This window comes from Henckelia pumila, chromosome 3, assembly GCF_033568475.1.
Source record: "Henckelia pumila isolate YLH828 chromosome 3, ASM3356847v2, whole genome shotgun sequence".
Taxonomy (NCBI): domain Eukaryota; kingdom Viridiplantae; phylum Streptophyta; class Magnoliopsida; order Lamiales; family Gesneriaceae; genus Henckelia; species Henckelia pumila.
Genome location: NC_133122.1, coordinates 45,448,501 through 45,463,512, shown reverse-complemented (window position 1 = coordinate 45,463,512; position 15,012 = coordinate 45,448,501). Strand labels below are relative to the sequence as shown.

Below are 15,012 nucleotides of genomic sequence, written 5' to 3'. Positions count from 1 at the left end.
ATTTCATTGCATTCAAGCTAAAATAAAGCTTATCAAATGTTGGGGGCTCAAAATCTTCCTTTCTTTGGAGAAAAAGAGAACTTCTTGGGTTAAAATTTCTCACTGTTTCACAATAATCCCACAGTCGATGGTACTGTAAACTGTTGATCCCTCGTAGATTCTGGACAGCAGCCTTCTTAGCTCTAATCACTTTCCGTTTGCTCACTTCAACTCCACATTTTGTCCTTATCGTGTTTTTGAGCTGGTCAATCTTAATGTAACACCCGGTATTTTTAATTACTTAAATCCGCCTGCATAATTAGGATATTTAATTATTTAAATTTATGATTTATGGGTTAAATAATTATGTGAATTATTTATGCATGATTTAATTTATTTTTAAGCATTTAACCCATAATTAGTGATTTTTATGATTTTTAGTATTTTTATTATTTAATCGCGTAGACGGGACCGTGGACGGACGAGATGACAACTTTCCATCCAAATTATTTTATGAGTCTTTTTAGAGCCTTAAAATATTATTTTGAGTTTTATTATCTCAAAATTTTAAGTATTTAATTTTATTTAATTTTAGGAGTCATTTTTATCCAAAATTAGTCAAAATATTGACTTTTTAGTATTTTTAAAATTCCCCTAAAATTATATTTCGAGATTTTATTTTATGTTTCAGATTTTTTAAAGGTTTCTTTTAGAGTTTTAATTAAGTTATATTTTATATATATGTTATATCCTTAATTATATAATTAATTACCCTATTTCCTAATTAAACTAAAACCTAAACCTACTAGCCGACCCTTTCCTCCTTCCCTAGCATTAGCCGACACCACCCCCATTCTCCATCTTCATCTTCATCTTCTTCCTCAAGCCAAGGTGACTCCATAGCTTTTTCGAAGGTTCCAAGCGAGCCGTCGTCGTCCCGTCGTCCCGGAGCCCGTCATACACGCTTGTTGCTCTTTAAATCGGTGAAAGGCATGAATTCTTTCCCATTTTTCGTACGATATCAGTATTATATTATATGGATTATGGTAGGCATCGAAATTCCTTTAAGCTTTTCAGAAAAATCGTTTTTTCATGTTGTTGTTGTGCATTGTGCTTCGAATTCTTGACATGCTCACGGTCCTTCCTCTCTAGGCTTGGTTCGACTGATGGCTAGGGTCCCTGGGATGTGAGTGCGTGGTCTGGGTTCGGTTGGCTCGAGTGGTTCGAGCCAAACGAACCCAGGTGGTCACCTTGTTCAGTAGGGGCTTCGGCCGAGAGCACAGTTTAGGGTTATGGGTTCAGAAGCTTCGGGGTCTTGGTTCGGGTTGCATGGGGACGGGGGCCGGTTATGGTTCAAACCGGCAGGACCCTGGGGAGGTCCTGCCGGCGGGGCTCCGGCCACGGCGGCCGGAGCTGGGCTGCAGCAGGCCGGGAAGGCCTGCTGCACATGGGAGTCGGCGGCCGAGAGAATGGAGAGGTAAGGGGGTTCGGGTCCTAGGGTTTCTGATGGGTCCGGGTCGGGTCTTGGGTCCGGGTCGGGTCTAAAATAATATGGGTTAAGTTAAGTGGGTCCGGGTCCGGGTTATTTGATTTGGGCTCGGGTATTTTTTATTTTTAAGTTTTTAAGTTAATTAGGAATTAAATGGACTAATTAAATTTCCAAAAATTTAATTAGTACCATTTAAATTATTTTGGTGTCCATTAAATTATTTTGGGTTAATTTAATTATTTTTGGGTTTTTTAATGATTTTTATTTAAATCTTAAGTTGGCCAGAAATTTTTATGGGCTTTGGAGCCCATGAAAGTTATCGGGCCTGTTAATGGGCTTTTGGGCCCCTTGGGCCAGAGACAGTGTTATTGGGCCTAAGCTAGTCTTAATGGGCTTTGATATGTTAGTGGGCCAAGTTTTAAGTTAATGGGCTCGAGAGTAGGGCCAGCAGTTCAGAACCATCCATGAGAAAATTTGCATGTGTCCTGATTATATATTTAATTATTTTTATGCATTTAAGTTATTTTAATATTTATATGTTAGTAAGAAATTTAAATTAAATATATATGATGGACACACATATTTTATTCAAGTACATGCATTCATGAAATAATATTTTATGCATGATTTAATGTTTAAGTTGAGCAATAAAAATATTTTATGTTGGAAGTTGAAGTAATGTGACAATTTAAGGGGGATTCGTCCCCATATGATTGAAGGGCAGTTTACTGCCAATTTAAGAGGTGATTCGTCACCGGCCACGTACGTAGGTTTCCACGCTGATCAGTATTTAATGTATGATTTAAGGTTACACTACGGATACAACCATGCTATGTTAGAAAATAAATTGCTCAATATTGTTATGTATTATGTTATGTATTATGTTTATTTAAGTAAGTTATGTTATGTAATTTTTAAGCATGCTCATTCATGTATACGTATGTATTAGTATTAAATTGGTTTAAATTATTTTAAACCCTTGTTATGTTAGCATGTTGGGCCTCTAGGCTCACTACACTGGTATGGTGCAGGTGAGTACGCTGAGGATGACATTGTACCCACCGGAGGCGAGGGCGTATGAGCATGCATGCAGTGGCCCCGTGACCGTGAAATATTCTGAGTCGCTATGCATGTTATTGTTCTTGTCAGCATGATACATTTTTATTATTTTCAGTGATTGAGGGTCTAGAATATTTATTTAATATTTTCAGTGCATGCAAACTTTTATTTACTTATGCAGTATATTTTTAATTAATGTTTGACTCAGATATTTATTATATTTTTAAGAATGCAATTTTTATTTAAGTATTTAATTGTTTATTCATTTTAAATATTTTTATTCTGTGCATATATGTATGGGCATATATGTACATATTTTATTTAGTAAGCATAAAAAAAAAAAAAAAAAAAATTTCCGCATATTTATTTATTATAGAGTTAGGGTCGTTTCACTTAATGTCACAATTATCTCTAACAATCTTCTCAATTCTCCTACCCAAATACCTGTAATTTGCAAGCTTGTTCTCATTAATTCTAGCACAATTATGCTGACCTGAGATTGTCTTGATTTGAAATATTGGTCCACCCATTACCAAAGACGCATGAATCCTCCAATTACAACCATTTTTGCACTCACCTGTTATCCTAGTCCTTTCATTTTTCTTCAAAACTAATTCGTAACCTTGTCTAACACTATGATCTCTCAAAACCTCCCTAAATTCTTGTGCGCTCTTGAATTTCATGCCCACAACTAGTGAAAAATTCTTCATATCTTGTCCATCTTTGAAAGTTGGATGCCTAGGCCCCTCTTCATCAGAGCCCTTCATACTAAGATCATCAACATTATCTTCATCTCCATCACTATACCATTCACACTCAGCTGTAGTTTCACTTTTCTTCCTCTTTTCACCTACTTTACTCTTCCCCCTCTTCTCATTTCTAATTTTTTTTCCTTTGAAAAGCCATCACTCTCAGTACTCAAACTCTCAACGAATATATCTTCATCAGTGCTCGATTGAACATCATCCAAACCTCCTTTGGATGATGGATTTGAATAATTTTCATCACTTGAATCATCAAATTCGCTAGAATCTGAAATGTCATCATCTGCACCACTAACAACATTAGTAGGATCAGGGTCATGAGAGCTTGGTTTTTGAAAAGGAAGCGTTTGATGATAACTGTCAAAAATATCATCAAACAAGTGAAGGTCTTCATCCAAATGCTGGCCAGAAACATGAGCCTCACAATTAGTTTGGCCACTTTCATTCTCAAGCACTTGGTCAGAGGCAGGATTACATTCATTCTCAAATACCTGGTCAGAGACTTGGATTTTAGGATCAATTTCATTCTCACTCACTTCACTAGAGGCTGTAACATCTTTTTTATATTCAATATAACCCACGGGATTAGGAGGTACAATGTTTCCTAATTCATCTAACACCATTTCTGGTTCTGGCATTGTCTCTTCAATCCATATGGTTACCAAGTCGGAATCCTTATACAACGAATACATATTCGACACATCCATATCTCCAAAAATATTCACCAAACCGTGTTCAATCACTACACCAGGAATTCTATAAAAAAAATTAACATTCAACTTTTTTCCACCACAAAGCTTGTACAGAGCATATAAATCCATAAAATTAAACCTGTCGAAGTTAACTTTTTTAAACTCGTGCTTAATCCCTCCAACATAAATTAATTTGGGGTATGTGCTCTTGGGATTAACTTGAAACGTACCTCCATTCCATACATCGAAATTAATTGAAAGATCCATACAGCGTGAAAGAAATAGAAATGGGAAATTGATTTGAAGAATAGGGTTTCTGCAAGAAAGTGGTCAAAGATCGCGAAGATTTGAAGAATAGGGTTTCTGAAGGATTACGTTTAACAGTTGTGAGGGTATTATTATTTGAAGGGAAAAATAGTCTTCACCAAATTATATATAATTAAATAAACTAAAATATTAAGATGGGGCACGTGTGTAACTTGTTTAATAACATAGGGTGTATTTAGCTTATTTATTTTTCACGGGGGGTTTTCAGCTTTTTTGACGTTTCACAAGGGGTCAAAATGCAATTATCCCTATATATATATATATATATATATATATATATTTCAACCAATAGAAGGATTAATTTAAGATTGAACTAAATGATATACTAGTATTTCGCTGCACGTATTGCATGCTCGTAAAGTTTATTTTTTTAACAAAAAAAATAAATAATAAATTTAAAAATTAAAAAATAATAAAAATATAACATTTTCCTAAACAAATATTTCTAAAAAGTAGATATATCATATAAAATGAGTGTCATTTTGTAAATAAAAGAACATCAAAGGGCCCAAAATAATGTCATTTTGATAAATAACAAAACTTCTAATTGCTAAAAAAGAGGAAGCAATATAAATTGACAATTTTGTCTACTAATTTTTGTTTTATTGAAAATTAAGTTAGGAGATAATGATATTTTCAAATCAAGTTTCACTAATTAATTGGAAATTTGTTCATTAGAGGGTCTCTACTATAATAATATAGGAAGATAAATAAATCTAAATAATCTTTCATCCAAAGAATTTTTGCAATTTTAATAATTTGACGTATATTAAAAACGGTATATTAATAAACATATCAAAACTAAAAATTTACTAGTAAGGATGTATGTTTCAGGTCAATTATCAATTACTTGAAATGATCAAAACCGGTTCGGATAGTGTATTTTATGAACAATCTCCAAGATTTATTTAGAGTAGGTTCTTGGGAAGATTTTTTACCATCAAAAAATTATTTAGGGTACATTGATATATTTTAAATATAATTTTGAGATGTATGTTTTCAATTTTACTTTATCATAAAACAAAAATGATTTTGAGTGTCTTCAAGTGTGTATTCGACTTGGTCGAATAGATAAATTTTCGACTAAATTTTGGTTAGGTTTTTGTTTTAATAAAATTACATTTGAGGTAAATGACGGACAGTGTATCTATATGCAAGCCATGTGATAGAAAATTTAGCCATTTAAATCCTTTTTGTTGAGATAAATGGGGTCGACCTAGGGATGTCAATTTTTCCCGCGGGTTCGGGTCCCCGCGGGGAAAACCCGAAACGGGGACGGGTTCGAGGGAGAGTTTCGGGTTCGGGGATTTTTTTTAAAATCCCCGAAGTGGAGTGGGACGGGTATGAGGATGCTATCCCCACCCCCAAACCCGCCCCGATATCCCCGAAAATAAATAAATAAATAAATAAATAAATAAATAAATAAATAAATAAATAATAATAATAATAATAAAAGACACACACTCGTCATCATATAATAATTTTTTCTTGAATTTATTTAGAATTTTCAGCGTATATATGTTAAAGATATTTGAATCACTAAGTTGAATTATTTGATATTTGAAACTTGGAATGTCTCAAATTTTTTATATAAATCTAGAATTTATGAATATTTGTCAAAATTTTAGAGTTAGAGTTTGAGCATTTTCTAAGGCAGTACACAAAAATGTAATATTAATGATTTTTGGAATGTAAAAGATAATTGTTGGAAAATTGAATATTTTAAGTTTGATGTCTACGGGAACGGGTTTGGGGATTTCCCCACGGGTTCGGGGATCCACCTCATCACAATCTCATTTTCATATCTACAATGGGTTCGGGGATGGGGGTTTAGTCCCCACGGGTTCGGGGATGAGGATTCCCCGAATATGTAGAACCAGGGATAGGGATGGGGACGGGGACGGGGATGGGTTTTTAATTCGGGGACGGGGATGGGGATGACAAACCCGTCCCCGCCCCGCCCCGTTGCCATCCCTAGGTCGACCCTTTAATTAAATTTTTGTATGTGTGAAATTTTATTTGAGGTAAATGATTCACATATTTTTCTTTTTTTAATTTTTTTATAGTTAATTTTACTCATATTGAACTCAAATTATAACACATAAAAATTAACAGGTGCCAAGTTGGTGAAATCTTATGTCAACTAAGCAAAACCCGACAGATATTGAGAATTCTGGTAACATATGATGAAATCCAAAAAAATATCAAAATTATTGTATCTTTTTCAAAACATAAAAACATACAAGATCAAAACCAAAAAGATATCCAATTTATTGTATTGTTTTCAAAACATGATAACATACAAGACCAAAACCAAAAATATATCAAAATTATTGTATATTTTCCAAAACATAACAATAAACATGATCAAAACCAAAAACATGCCAAAATACATGACCAAATTGCTTATTTTGCACACGGAAAAAATAAATAATAATGATAATTATAATAATAAACAACTCTATTTACGGAAACGTTTAAAATCGGCTAGGGCTTGAAAAATCATATCTCACTTCAACTCAACGGCCAGTGCAATCGACAATTCCTTCACTCGCTGCTGGACGGGCGACGCCGCGACGGGCCGACGGCAACGCTGCGAGAGTACACACTGAGGTCTGAATTAGTGAGCCCTCTTAACTTTCTCGACTCTGTTGTCACGCTGTCTCTCGAGTCTAAATCTCTTTCAGCCTTGCTTTTTTATGCTTTTATTATGTTTATTGAGATTTGAGTGATGCCATGTAATGGATTTTTCGAAAATATGTTTCCATATGTGCAATTTGCAGTACTCTAGACTCAATCCAAGAATAACTGAGGCAGTGGGTGGGTTGGGAATTGCGATTGACTTCTTTCAAGGATGGCCGATAGGCTTTTTGAAATGGATTGTTTTTATTTGTGAAAACAGATTCTATTTTTCGCGTACCCTGTATCGGGAATGGTCACTTCTTTTCCGCTTGTAACCTCTTCTACGCATTCAGAACATTTTACTTCAATTTCATCCTGTTTATTCCATTTTGTCAATGGTTGCAGGCTTATTATTTTGTTGCAGAGGCTGTATCTCATTTCGCTGCTCTCAGTTAGGATTTGCAGAACATGGTGCACTCCTTGTCTTACTCCTCGTTTAGATATTGTTTTTGTTTTGATATATAGTATCTGCACGTGCTATTGAAGGTTTAGTTTGAAGTGGTTATAGAGAATATGTTATATATTGTTATATTTCTTTATTTCAGTCTGGCAGAAAAGAAACAGTTTTGGATTTAGCTAAATTCGTGGACAAAGGTGTTCAAGTCAAGCTCACTGGTGGAAGACAAGGTCAGTTGTTTGTTCTCTTTTTTGCTCATAAGAGATTTAGAAAGTTTTCAGTTCTTGAGTTCTACTACGGGTTAGTGGCGTAATGCCTTAATTCTCTAGCTACATAGCCATCCTTTAAACATTATTCTCGAGTGAAAACTACCTACGAGAGTTTCTTTCTTTTTTGGTTTGATTTTGCCATGACACTGCTCATAATGTATTAGAAAAATGATTGACATTAGTACGTCCATATATTTGATATTTTGAAGTTTGAAACGAGGGAAAAAATGTTGAGTCAAACACATCACACTAAGTTGGATATTAGATGTTTATTTTCGGAAACCCCATGTATACAGTGATACTTGTTTTAGCTAGAGGTATATAGAACAGTGCGATAAATTAAAATTTTCAACTATATACAGTTATTGGCCACCTTTCGACTTCCCTTTTTGAATCCTTTCTTTGATATTGTTCAACCAATCTGTTATCAGTCCAAAATCCCAAGTACTCCACAAGAACCCTGCTTCATTTACTTTGGCCACCATATTCTAATTAACAGGCACACCCTTCGGGTTTTCATGGGTAGTTCACTCTTCAATTTCACTAGCATTTTTTTCATTACGACAATAAATTGTCCTCACTTTTTGCAAGCTATTCTTTTTTTCTCAGAAAACATTCCGTAATTTGTTTGAAAGATATTCGCATTCAGGCGCCTGACATCATGAAATCTGAGACCTATGTTTCTGAAAACCAACAGCTTTATAAGCCGTGATTCAATGTCATATGTAATTATTATTATTTTTAATCTTTATTCATGAACAATAACTTTTCCTTAAAGTTGTATGTGTGACTTTTGGTTTCAGTAACAGGAACTCTCAAAGGGTATGACCAATTGCTGAATCTTGTCCTGGATGAAGCAGTAGAATTTCTGAGAGGTAATTTTCTGCGCTTTGTTGTTCCGGGTTAGCATATCTGGATTATGGTCTCTCTATTTTCAATCACTTGGGCCTTTGCATTAGCTTTCCGCTAGATGAATGGTTGAAACTTGAAAGTCTTGCATATGATGGGAATGTCTCTTGGGGAAGAAATTGTATGGATATGTATATTGTTTAGTGACACCTATTGTCATATTCATGCATATACAAGCAGCCAGACAGACCTTAATCTATTATTGCGAACCAAATGGATGATGCCAATTTTTGTGATTTTGTTTTTATCATAAATCGATAAATCACCTTTTTGGCCTCCTATCTGCATGATTGTCAGAGCCATTTGCTTTATCAATATATTAAGTGGTTATAGATTGCTTTTATATCTTCTTAAGTCGGAAATGGTTGCTACTTATTGATTCGTGAAGAAATGCATCACCACTGTCCACTAAATATTGATCCTGGACTGCAGATCCTGATGATCCATTGAAGACCACTGATCAAACCAGGCGCCTTGGTTTAATAGTATGTTCTAGCATCTTATACACATTAGTCTTACACTTCATATGAGCTGAGGTTTCAGACTCTGCATGTGGTCTTATTCACTTCTTTTCTTCGGTCATTTCAAGTTTTTGATATTAATAGGATGAAGTGTATATTTAATAGGATGAACTGAAGTTTCAGATTCCGCACGTGGTCTTGTTCACTTCTTTTGTTCAGTCATTGCAAGTTTGTGATATTTAATAGGATGTAGTGCATATTTGTTGAAAGACAAGTGACTACCCTCAGAAGTATGCCTAATATCAAATTAGATTTTGGATTTGTTAGTTGCAGTTTTTACAACTTCCCAAGTGTCCTCTACATACCTTATTCCGTGGTGGACAGCATGTTGTGTCAGAAGAGCTCTACTTTTTGTTTTTGACAAAGATAAAAATTATGCCGTGTGCTTGTATTACTGTTAAATAACATATAGTTGGTGAATTGCAGGTTTGTCGAGGAACTGCTGTGATGCTTGTTTCACCCACTGATGGGACAGATGAAATCGCCAATCCATTTGTTCAGCCAGATGGCGCATAGAGATTCTTTTACTCTGAACTTAGCTTCACAGTTTCTGGGAAATTTGAAATCTTGTATGCTTTGCTTCTAGCCATCTTTTTCCTTCAAACAACGCAGGAATATGTAAACAATGTCTGTCTTTTGAAGAACTGCTATTATAGAGAATCTAAGGATGTAATTTGAATGATTTTTCTTCCGAAGTTTAGTTTCTCGACCTATTTTCTGGTAGGGGACGAATGAAGTTTGATGATATATTTTTCCAGTCATCCGAGTTTCATTCAGTTATGGTTTCGGGTCCAATGTTACTTGATTGGATATCTTTTATTGTTTTATCAGGTGTGAGTGATCTATGCAAAAAGCCACGGTGATTTTTTCCCAATTTTTTTTCCAGTATATCCTTACATCTGCACTTCAACTCCATCTTTTACACACTTTTCCCACGTTTTTCTTTCTTAGTCTATTTTCTCGCTTCTCATCATTTAATCTACATACGTGCAATTATTGTATGGATGTTAAAAAATTGATTGACATATACAATTTTTTATTACATTTGGTTTTGTTAATTATTTATTCATACTATCTTCTATTTATTTTTCAACCTAGAAAATCCCGTGTGCTGCATAGACAAAAAAATCGGTGATATTAAAAAGTGAAAGAACTGCAAAAATCATATAGTTTGAGAATAAGTAAAATAATAAAGTAATTTTTTTTATGGGTAAATAAATTTTAAACACATGAAGCCAAGAGAGAACTTTTAACCAAAGACGGCTAGAAGTTGCAATGGTTCACGTGATACGGAAAAGAGTTGGACGTTTCAACTTTCAATCTAAAAATGAACACGTAGTAATTAATTAGCTTCGATTATAAATATATTAGTTTTTGTCACGATTTATTTCTTGATAAAATATAAATAGAATTGTGAAGTCACATTGAAGTTGAGGTAATACTTGAGGTAATACAGTCGTTACTCGTTAGATTAAAAAGAACAATGAAGGGGGTTTTTGACATTTAATAAAATAAAAAATTTAGCAAAAGCGTAACAGAGTGCAAATAATCCCACCCACTCAATATTCGACATACCCAAATAATTTTATAAATTTATTTTAAAAAAATAAAATTACAAAATTTAATATATCGAATTAGTTGCGAATATTTTCAGAACCACAAAAACTTCCATGCATTTCACGAATAAATTTTTTAAAAAAATTTTATGACATGACGAATCTCTTATTTCAATTATTTATTGAAAAAATATTAAATTAAAAAAATATTTTTTATTTTTTAAATTGTAAATGTAAACAAAAATTAACAATGGATAGTTATCAGGGAGACGGTCTCCCCAAAATTCCAAATACACTACGTAAATTGTGGCTTTGTCTATGTCACACATTAGACAGTGCTCATGTACTGCATCCAAGGGCCCATGTTTTTTGGAATTTAATATGATCTCATTTCAAATCCCGAAAAACATGAGCAGTTTGAATCCCCATTCAGAGTAGCATAAACAAAACCGTAAATTGTAATAATAATGATGGTCCAAGCTACAATTATTTTTTAATTAAAATAATCAGTATCTAATCAATCAGTCAATCACCATATTTCATAAATATTACTTCTGCAGTTATGTTTTTCATTGTTTTAAGCCAGTTATACAATCGATTCCAAACTCAAGAAAAGCAGATCAATCTGGAAATTCCAAGCGTTAAAGAAAACATTCCAATAAACCAACTAGCAGATTATTACAAGATCAAGAAAGCCACTTCACAAGAGATATCCAAGTCAACTACCAGCTTAGACCATAACACCATATCACGCTTCATGCACGAATCGAGTTTTTAAATGTCGGAAAGACACAAAAAACATTGGCATTTGACGACACCCACGACCTAAAAACGCATAAGAAGCAACACAAACCAATTCGCAGATGCGCCTGCAGGAAACAAAGTGCATTAAAAATTCAAGATAGCCAGCTTCAAGTTCTATATCTTGTCCAGTTTTTCTGCCTTGATAACAGGATTCGCTTTAGCTATAGCTTCCTGCCCAGCACTTCGATAATCAAAGCTGCATTCATGTTTGTCATAATGACGATGAACCGAACAGAAAATACTGCCACATCGACAATTAAAACCAGTCAAACCAACACGTTTCTTGCAGGCGCCACACCTTTTTGGGCCTTTTTTAACCTCCTTGCATTCGTCACTTGTTGCTGATGCAGAAGAAGATAGTTTTGATGCAACCTCGATCTCTGGTGAAGCATCCACCACGTCGTTTACAGCAACAATATTCAAATCACTTGAAACGGTGCTTGAGCTCCCGTTCATGATATTCTGAATGGAAGAAGCGGCCAAGTTGGCTTGTTCTTGCTTCAAAACAAGGTCTTTGTAACACTTCGAGCACATGTTCATAGTTGCAGCTGTTCCGAAGAACCCGCAATTGTTGACACAGAGAACGGGAGCTTGAGGGGTTTGGCAACCAGTCTCATTTTGTTCCATTTCGTTATTTTCCTGCAACAAGGTTTTATAAAATCGATACACCAGCATGCCTTTAAAATACGCAAAAGATGTCTACTCTGCTCTCATATTTGCATCAAATCTACCATTGACTCAACATGGAAATACCACAGTTGTCACCAACATTAACAGAGCGCAGCTGCCGTGAAAGCAATGGGCACAAATGGTTTATTTACCTATTTTTAACAAAGCATTTAGTTCTGACCAATATTAACAGAGCACATCTGCGGTGAAAGCAATAGGCACAAATGGTTTATTTACCTATTTTTTAACAAAAATATTCACAAGTACTTACTAATTAAATTTACCTTTAGAAGACAAATCATTTTCTCATTGGGATCGTTCTAGTTTCATCGACAGGCCATATCTTATTTTTACTGCAAGACAAAATGTTTTCCGCATTCGATTTGAACCAAGATGGTTTATGATAGAATGTTCTTTTGAAGTCCACTAGAATCCATATTGCGACCCAATACCTGATGCTTTTCCTATATTCAATTGCCATCCCCAACACTATAAAAGTTCACTTGTTCATCTCTCCTCCATATCTTCCCTTTTCTTTCTAGTATGATACTCAAGATACTGTTATCAATATATCTTTTCTGGCACTTTTTTCTTCTCCAGTTACCCTCTTGTACCCCTCTTTCCCCTAACTTTCCCCCGCTCTCGGCTCTTGATCTTTCCCAAACTGTCAAATATCTAATCTTGGGGAATTTATAATTGAGACATAGAGGAGATGATTGAAAGTGCCACTGAATTAGTAACACGCCCACACTTTCGTTAAAGTTCAACTAACATACACACGTATTGCGTCTAAATAGTGGATATAATACAGATTTATATATTTTTACACCTATTTCAATTTCTTACAATCTATATTAAAGTGGAAAAAAATTTGTATTTAAAAAACATGTGTTTGAAAGAAATAAAATAAAATTACGAATAGTGGATTATTATAAATAATTTAAAAATAATAATTAGTTTATGGGAGATGAAATGTAAAAAGTAATTGTATTTTTGGTGAAGCAAAAAAGACTTTACCATCCACACCAATTTAATTACTTTAAGAATCTCTCCCTTAATTAATAGTTATAGATGAGCTGATAAAAAAACAAAGGTATGAGCTGAAATAGTTGCAGCGCAACAAAAACTCCAATAAGCTGAAAATGTAACAAAATTACAAAAGGGTGATTACTCTTTTGTGCCCTCGATAACAGTGACTAGTAGTAGTATGCAAAGCTTTATCTTAAGCCAGAGAATGCTAACACCTCAAATGCACACGAAATTTATTGGTAGTAGTTCAAAATTAATTCAATAATTTTTGGAGGTGGCCACTTTTCTGCCTCTTACATGATTGCCAACCCATACATTCAACTCTCATCCTCCAGCATCCAACATCTTGTTCACTTCATATCTTGTATGAAAGATGCACTGATAGAGTCAAAACAATTCCACATAATTCATCACCCAACCAAGTTGGACAATTGCTTCCACACACAGCAATTATCAACAAAATCGTATCTTGTAAAACCCCTTGAATGGGAAAAGGGTCTCCGGTTTCTCCAAACCGACTCAAGCAAAATCCCAATTAGATGGAAGACTCCGTCTTCTACCCCAAGACATTAAATAGCCCCATATATTCTACGGGTAAACTTAGCATCCACACCTAGGTCCGCCAACCCAACATGGATGGCAGCTGTAAGACGCACTATTTTCATAATTAAGCAAAACTACAACGAAAACTCAACAGTCCAAAAAATTTTAAAAAAAAGTTTCAATAAATTGTTTACATGAAGTCCCAGAATCAAACACCTTCAGTACACATCAACAATTAACTAAAACATTAATACCCCAAACAAATATTTTTTAAAAAAACATATATTTCATAACGTTATACTGACCTGTTCGCAGAGGAGACAGACGGGAATATTTTGTCAGAGGTTACGCTCCAAATCCCCTGTTAATTAACAATAAAAAATAAACAAACAATAAATCAACGTCCAACGTAATAATCACAGGCAGATTATCGTATAATTAAATTGGCGATTATAATAATCATACACAAAAAAAAATAATAATTCGACAGAGAGAGAGAAAGGAAACCTCGAAGCGAACAGGAAGATGAAGAGAGAGAGAGATGGAGAAGCCAAACACATCATAGGTCATATTTTTAAAGGAGGTGGTGAGGATGAATTGGGTTGTTATCTGGTGATACGGTGTACGTGGTGTTTCACACGTTTCGTTTTCTGATTGGTCATATAGGAAATTGGAGCCAATGAAAACAATTATTGGAGATGAATCGAGAGGCGGTGAATGCAGAGATGGGTTTTCCATGTAATTGTTTAAATTTAAAATTTCATATCTCGAATGAGACACGTGGCAACCGGGTGCTAATCACGCCAGCTCAGTGTCACGAGCTTTTAAAAATAATAATAATAATAAATAAAACATAAAATTACTAAAACGCCGGTATTAATTTTTATTTCATGTCTGAATCAGATTTGTAAGGAAATAATAGTTGCACATAAACAGTTTGAGGTGTTGTCACAAGGTGTTGACAACACTTATTATAACACCTTGAGTAATTTGCAGCGGAATATAAGTTAAGCGTGTATAAAATAAATAAGCAACCAAATAAATAGACTCAATTGAATTAAGCAAGAGTATAAATACTCTTGCAGCGCCTCAGAGCAAAACTTCACTAGAAAACTAATTAAAGAGTGTTACAAACCCTAATACTAGTGACTATTGTAAAAATCAATTTCTCAAGACAAGTGAGAAAATAAATAATAAAGTTTCTCCTAAAAAGCATTCTATATGTAATAGAATAAAAAAACAGAATAAGGAGAAAAACTCTTGAAGCCAAAACACATGAGTAGCACACTTCTTCGATCAACAATCTCCGAATTGTTCTTCACG

General features: G+C 34.3%; 2 protein-coding genes across 4 annotated transcripts; one reads left to right on the top strand and one right to left on the bottom strand.

The window, feature by feature from the left end:
* Positions 1 to 6,798: 6,798 nt before the first annotated feature.
* On the top strand, positions 6,799 to 9,891 carry LOC140891698 (sm-like protein LSM7). 3 transcript variants are annotated; one of them, XM_073300304.1, is made up of 6 exons: positions 6,799 to 6,923; positions 7,338 to 7,403; positions 7,538 to 7,619; positions 8,468 to 8,533; positions 9,000 to 9,052; positions 9,515 to 9,891. In XM_073300304.1, exons 2-6 carry the CDS (start codon positions 7,401 to 7,403, stop codon positions 9,602 to 9,604), a joined length of 294 nt encoding a protein of 97 aa, XP_073156405.1. In that variant the 5' UTR covers positions 6,799 to 6,923; positions 7,338 to 7,400; the 3' UTR covers positions 9,605 to 9,891. The 3 variants fall into 3 exon arrangements, with proteins under 3 accessions (XP_073156405.1, XP_073156403.1, XP_073156404.1); XM_073300302.1 differs by having other exon boundaries at positions 8,462 to 8,533; positions 9,515 to 9,877; XM_073300303.1 differs by having other exon boundaries at positions 6,816 to 6,933; positions 8,462 to 8,533; positions 9,515 to 9,880.
* A 1,379-nt stretch (positions 9,892 to 11,270) lies between these two features.
* LOC140887140 (zinc finger A20 and AN1 domain-containing stress-associated protein 4-like) lies at positions 11,271 to 14,281 on the bottom strand. The gene is made up of 3 exons (XM_073294203.1): positions 14,197 to 14,281; positions 13,995 to 14,050; positions 11,271 to 12,087 (listed from the first exon to the last, which is right to left on the bottom strand). Exon 3 carries the CDS (start codon positions 12,073 to 12,075, stop codon positions 11,563 to 11,565), a length of 513 nt encoding a protein of 170 aa, XP_073150304.1. The 5' UTR covers positions 12,076 to 12,087; positions 13,995 to 14,050; positions 14,197 to 14,281; the 3' UTR covers positions 11,271 to 11,562.
* Positions 14,282 to 15,012: the final 731 nt, after the last annotated feature.

What these genes read in the sequence shown, in the direction of transcription:
- LOC140887140 (XM_073294203.1), bottom strand. Translation starts at nt 12,075, where the DNA reads ATGGAACAAAATGAGACTGGTTGCCAAACCCCTCAAGCTCCCGTTCTC.
- LOC140891698 (XM_073300303.1), top strand. An exon ending in GCTCACTGGTGGAAGACAAG is followed by an intron (nt 7,620 to 8,461) that starts GTCAGTTGTTTG and finishes TTTTGGTTTCAG; the next exon opens with TAACAGGAACTCTCAAAGGG. An exon ending in AGCAGTAGAATTTCTGAGAG is followed by an intron (nt 8,534 to 8,999) that starts GTAATTTTCTGC and finishes CCTGGACTGCAG; the next exon opens with ATCCTGATGATCCATTGAAG.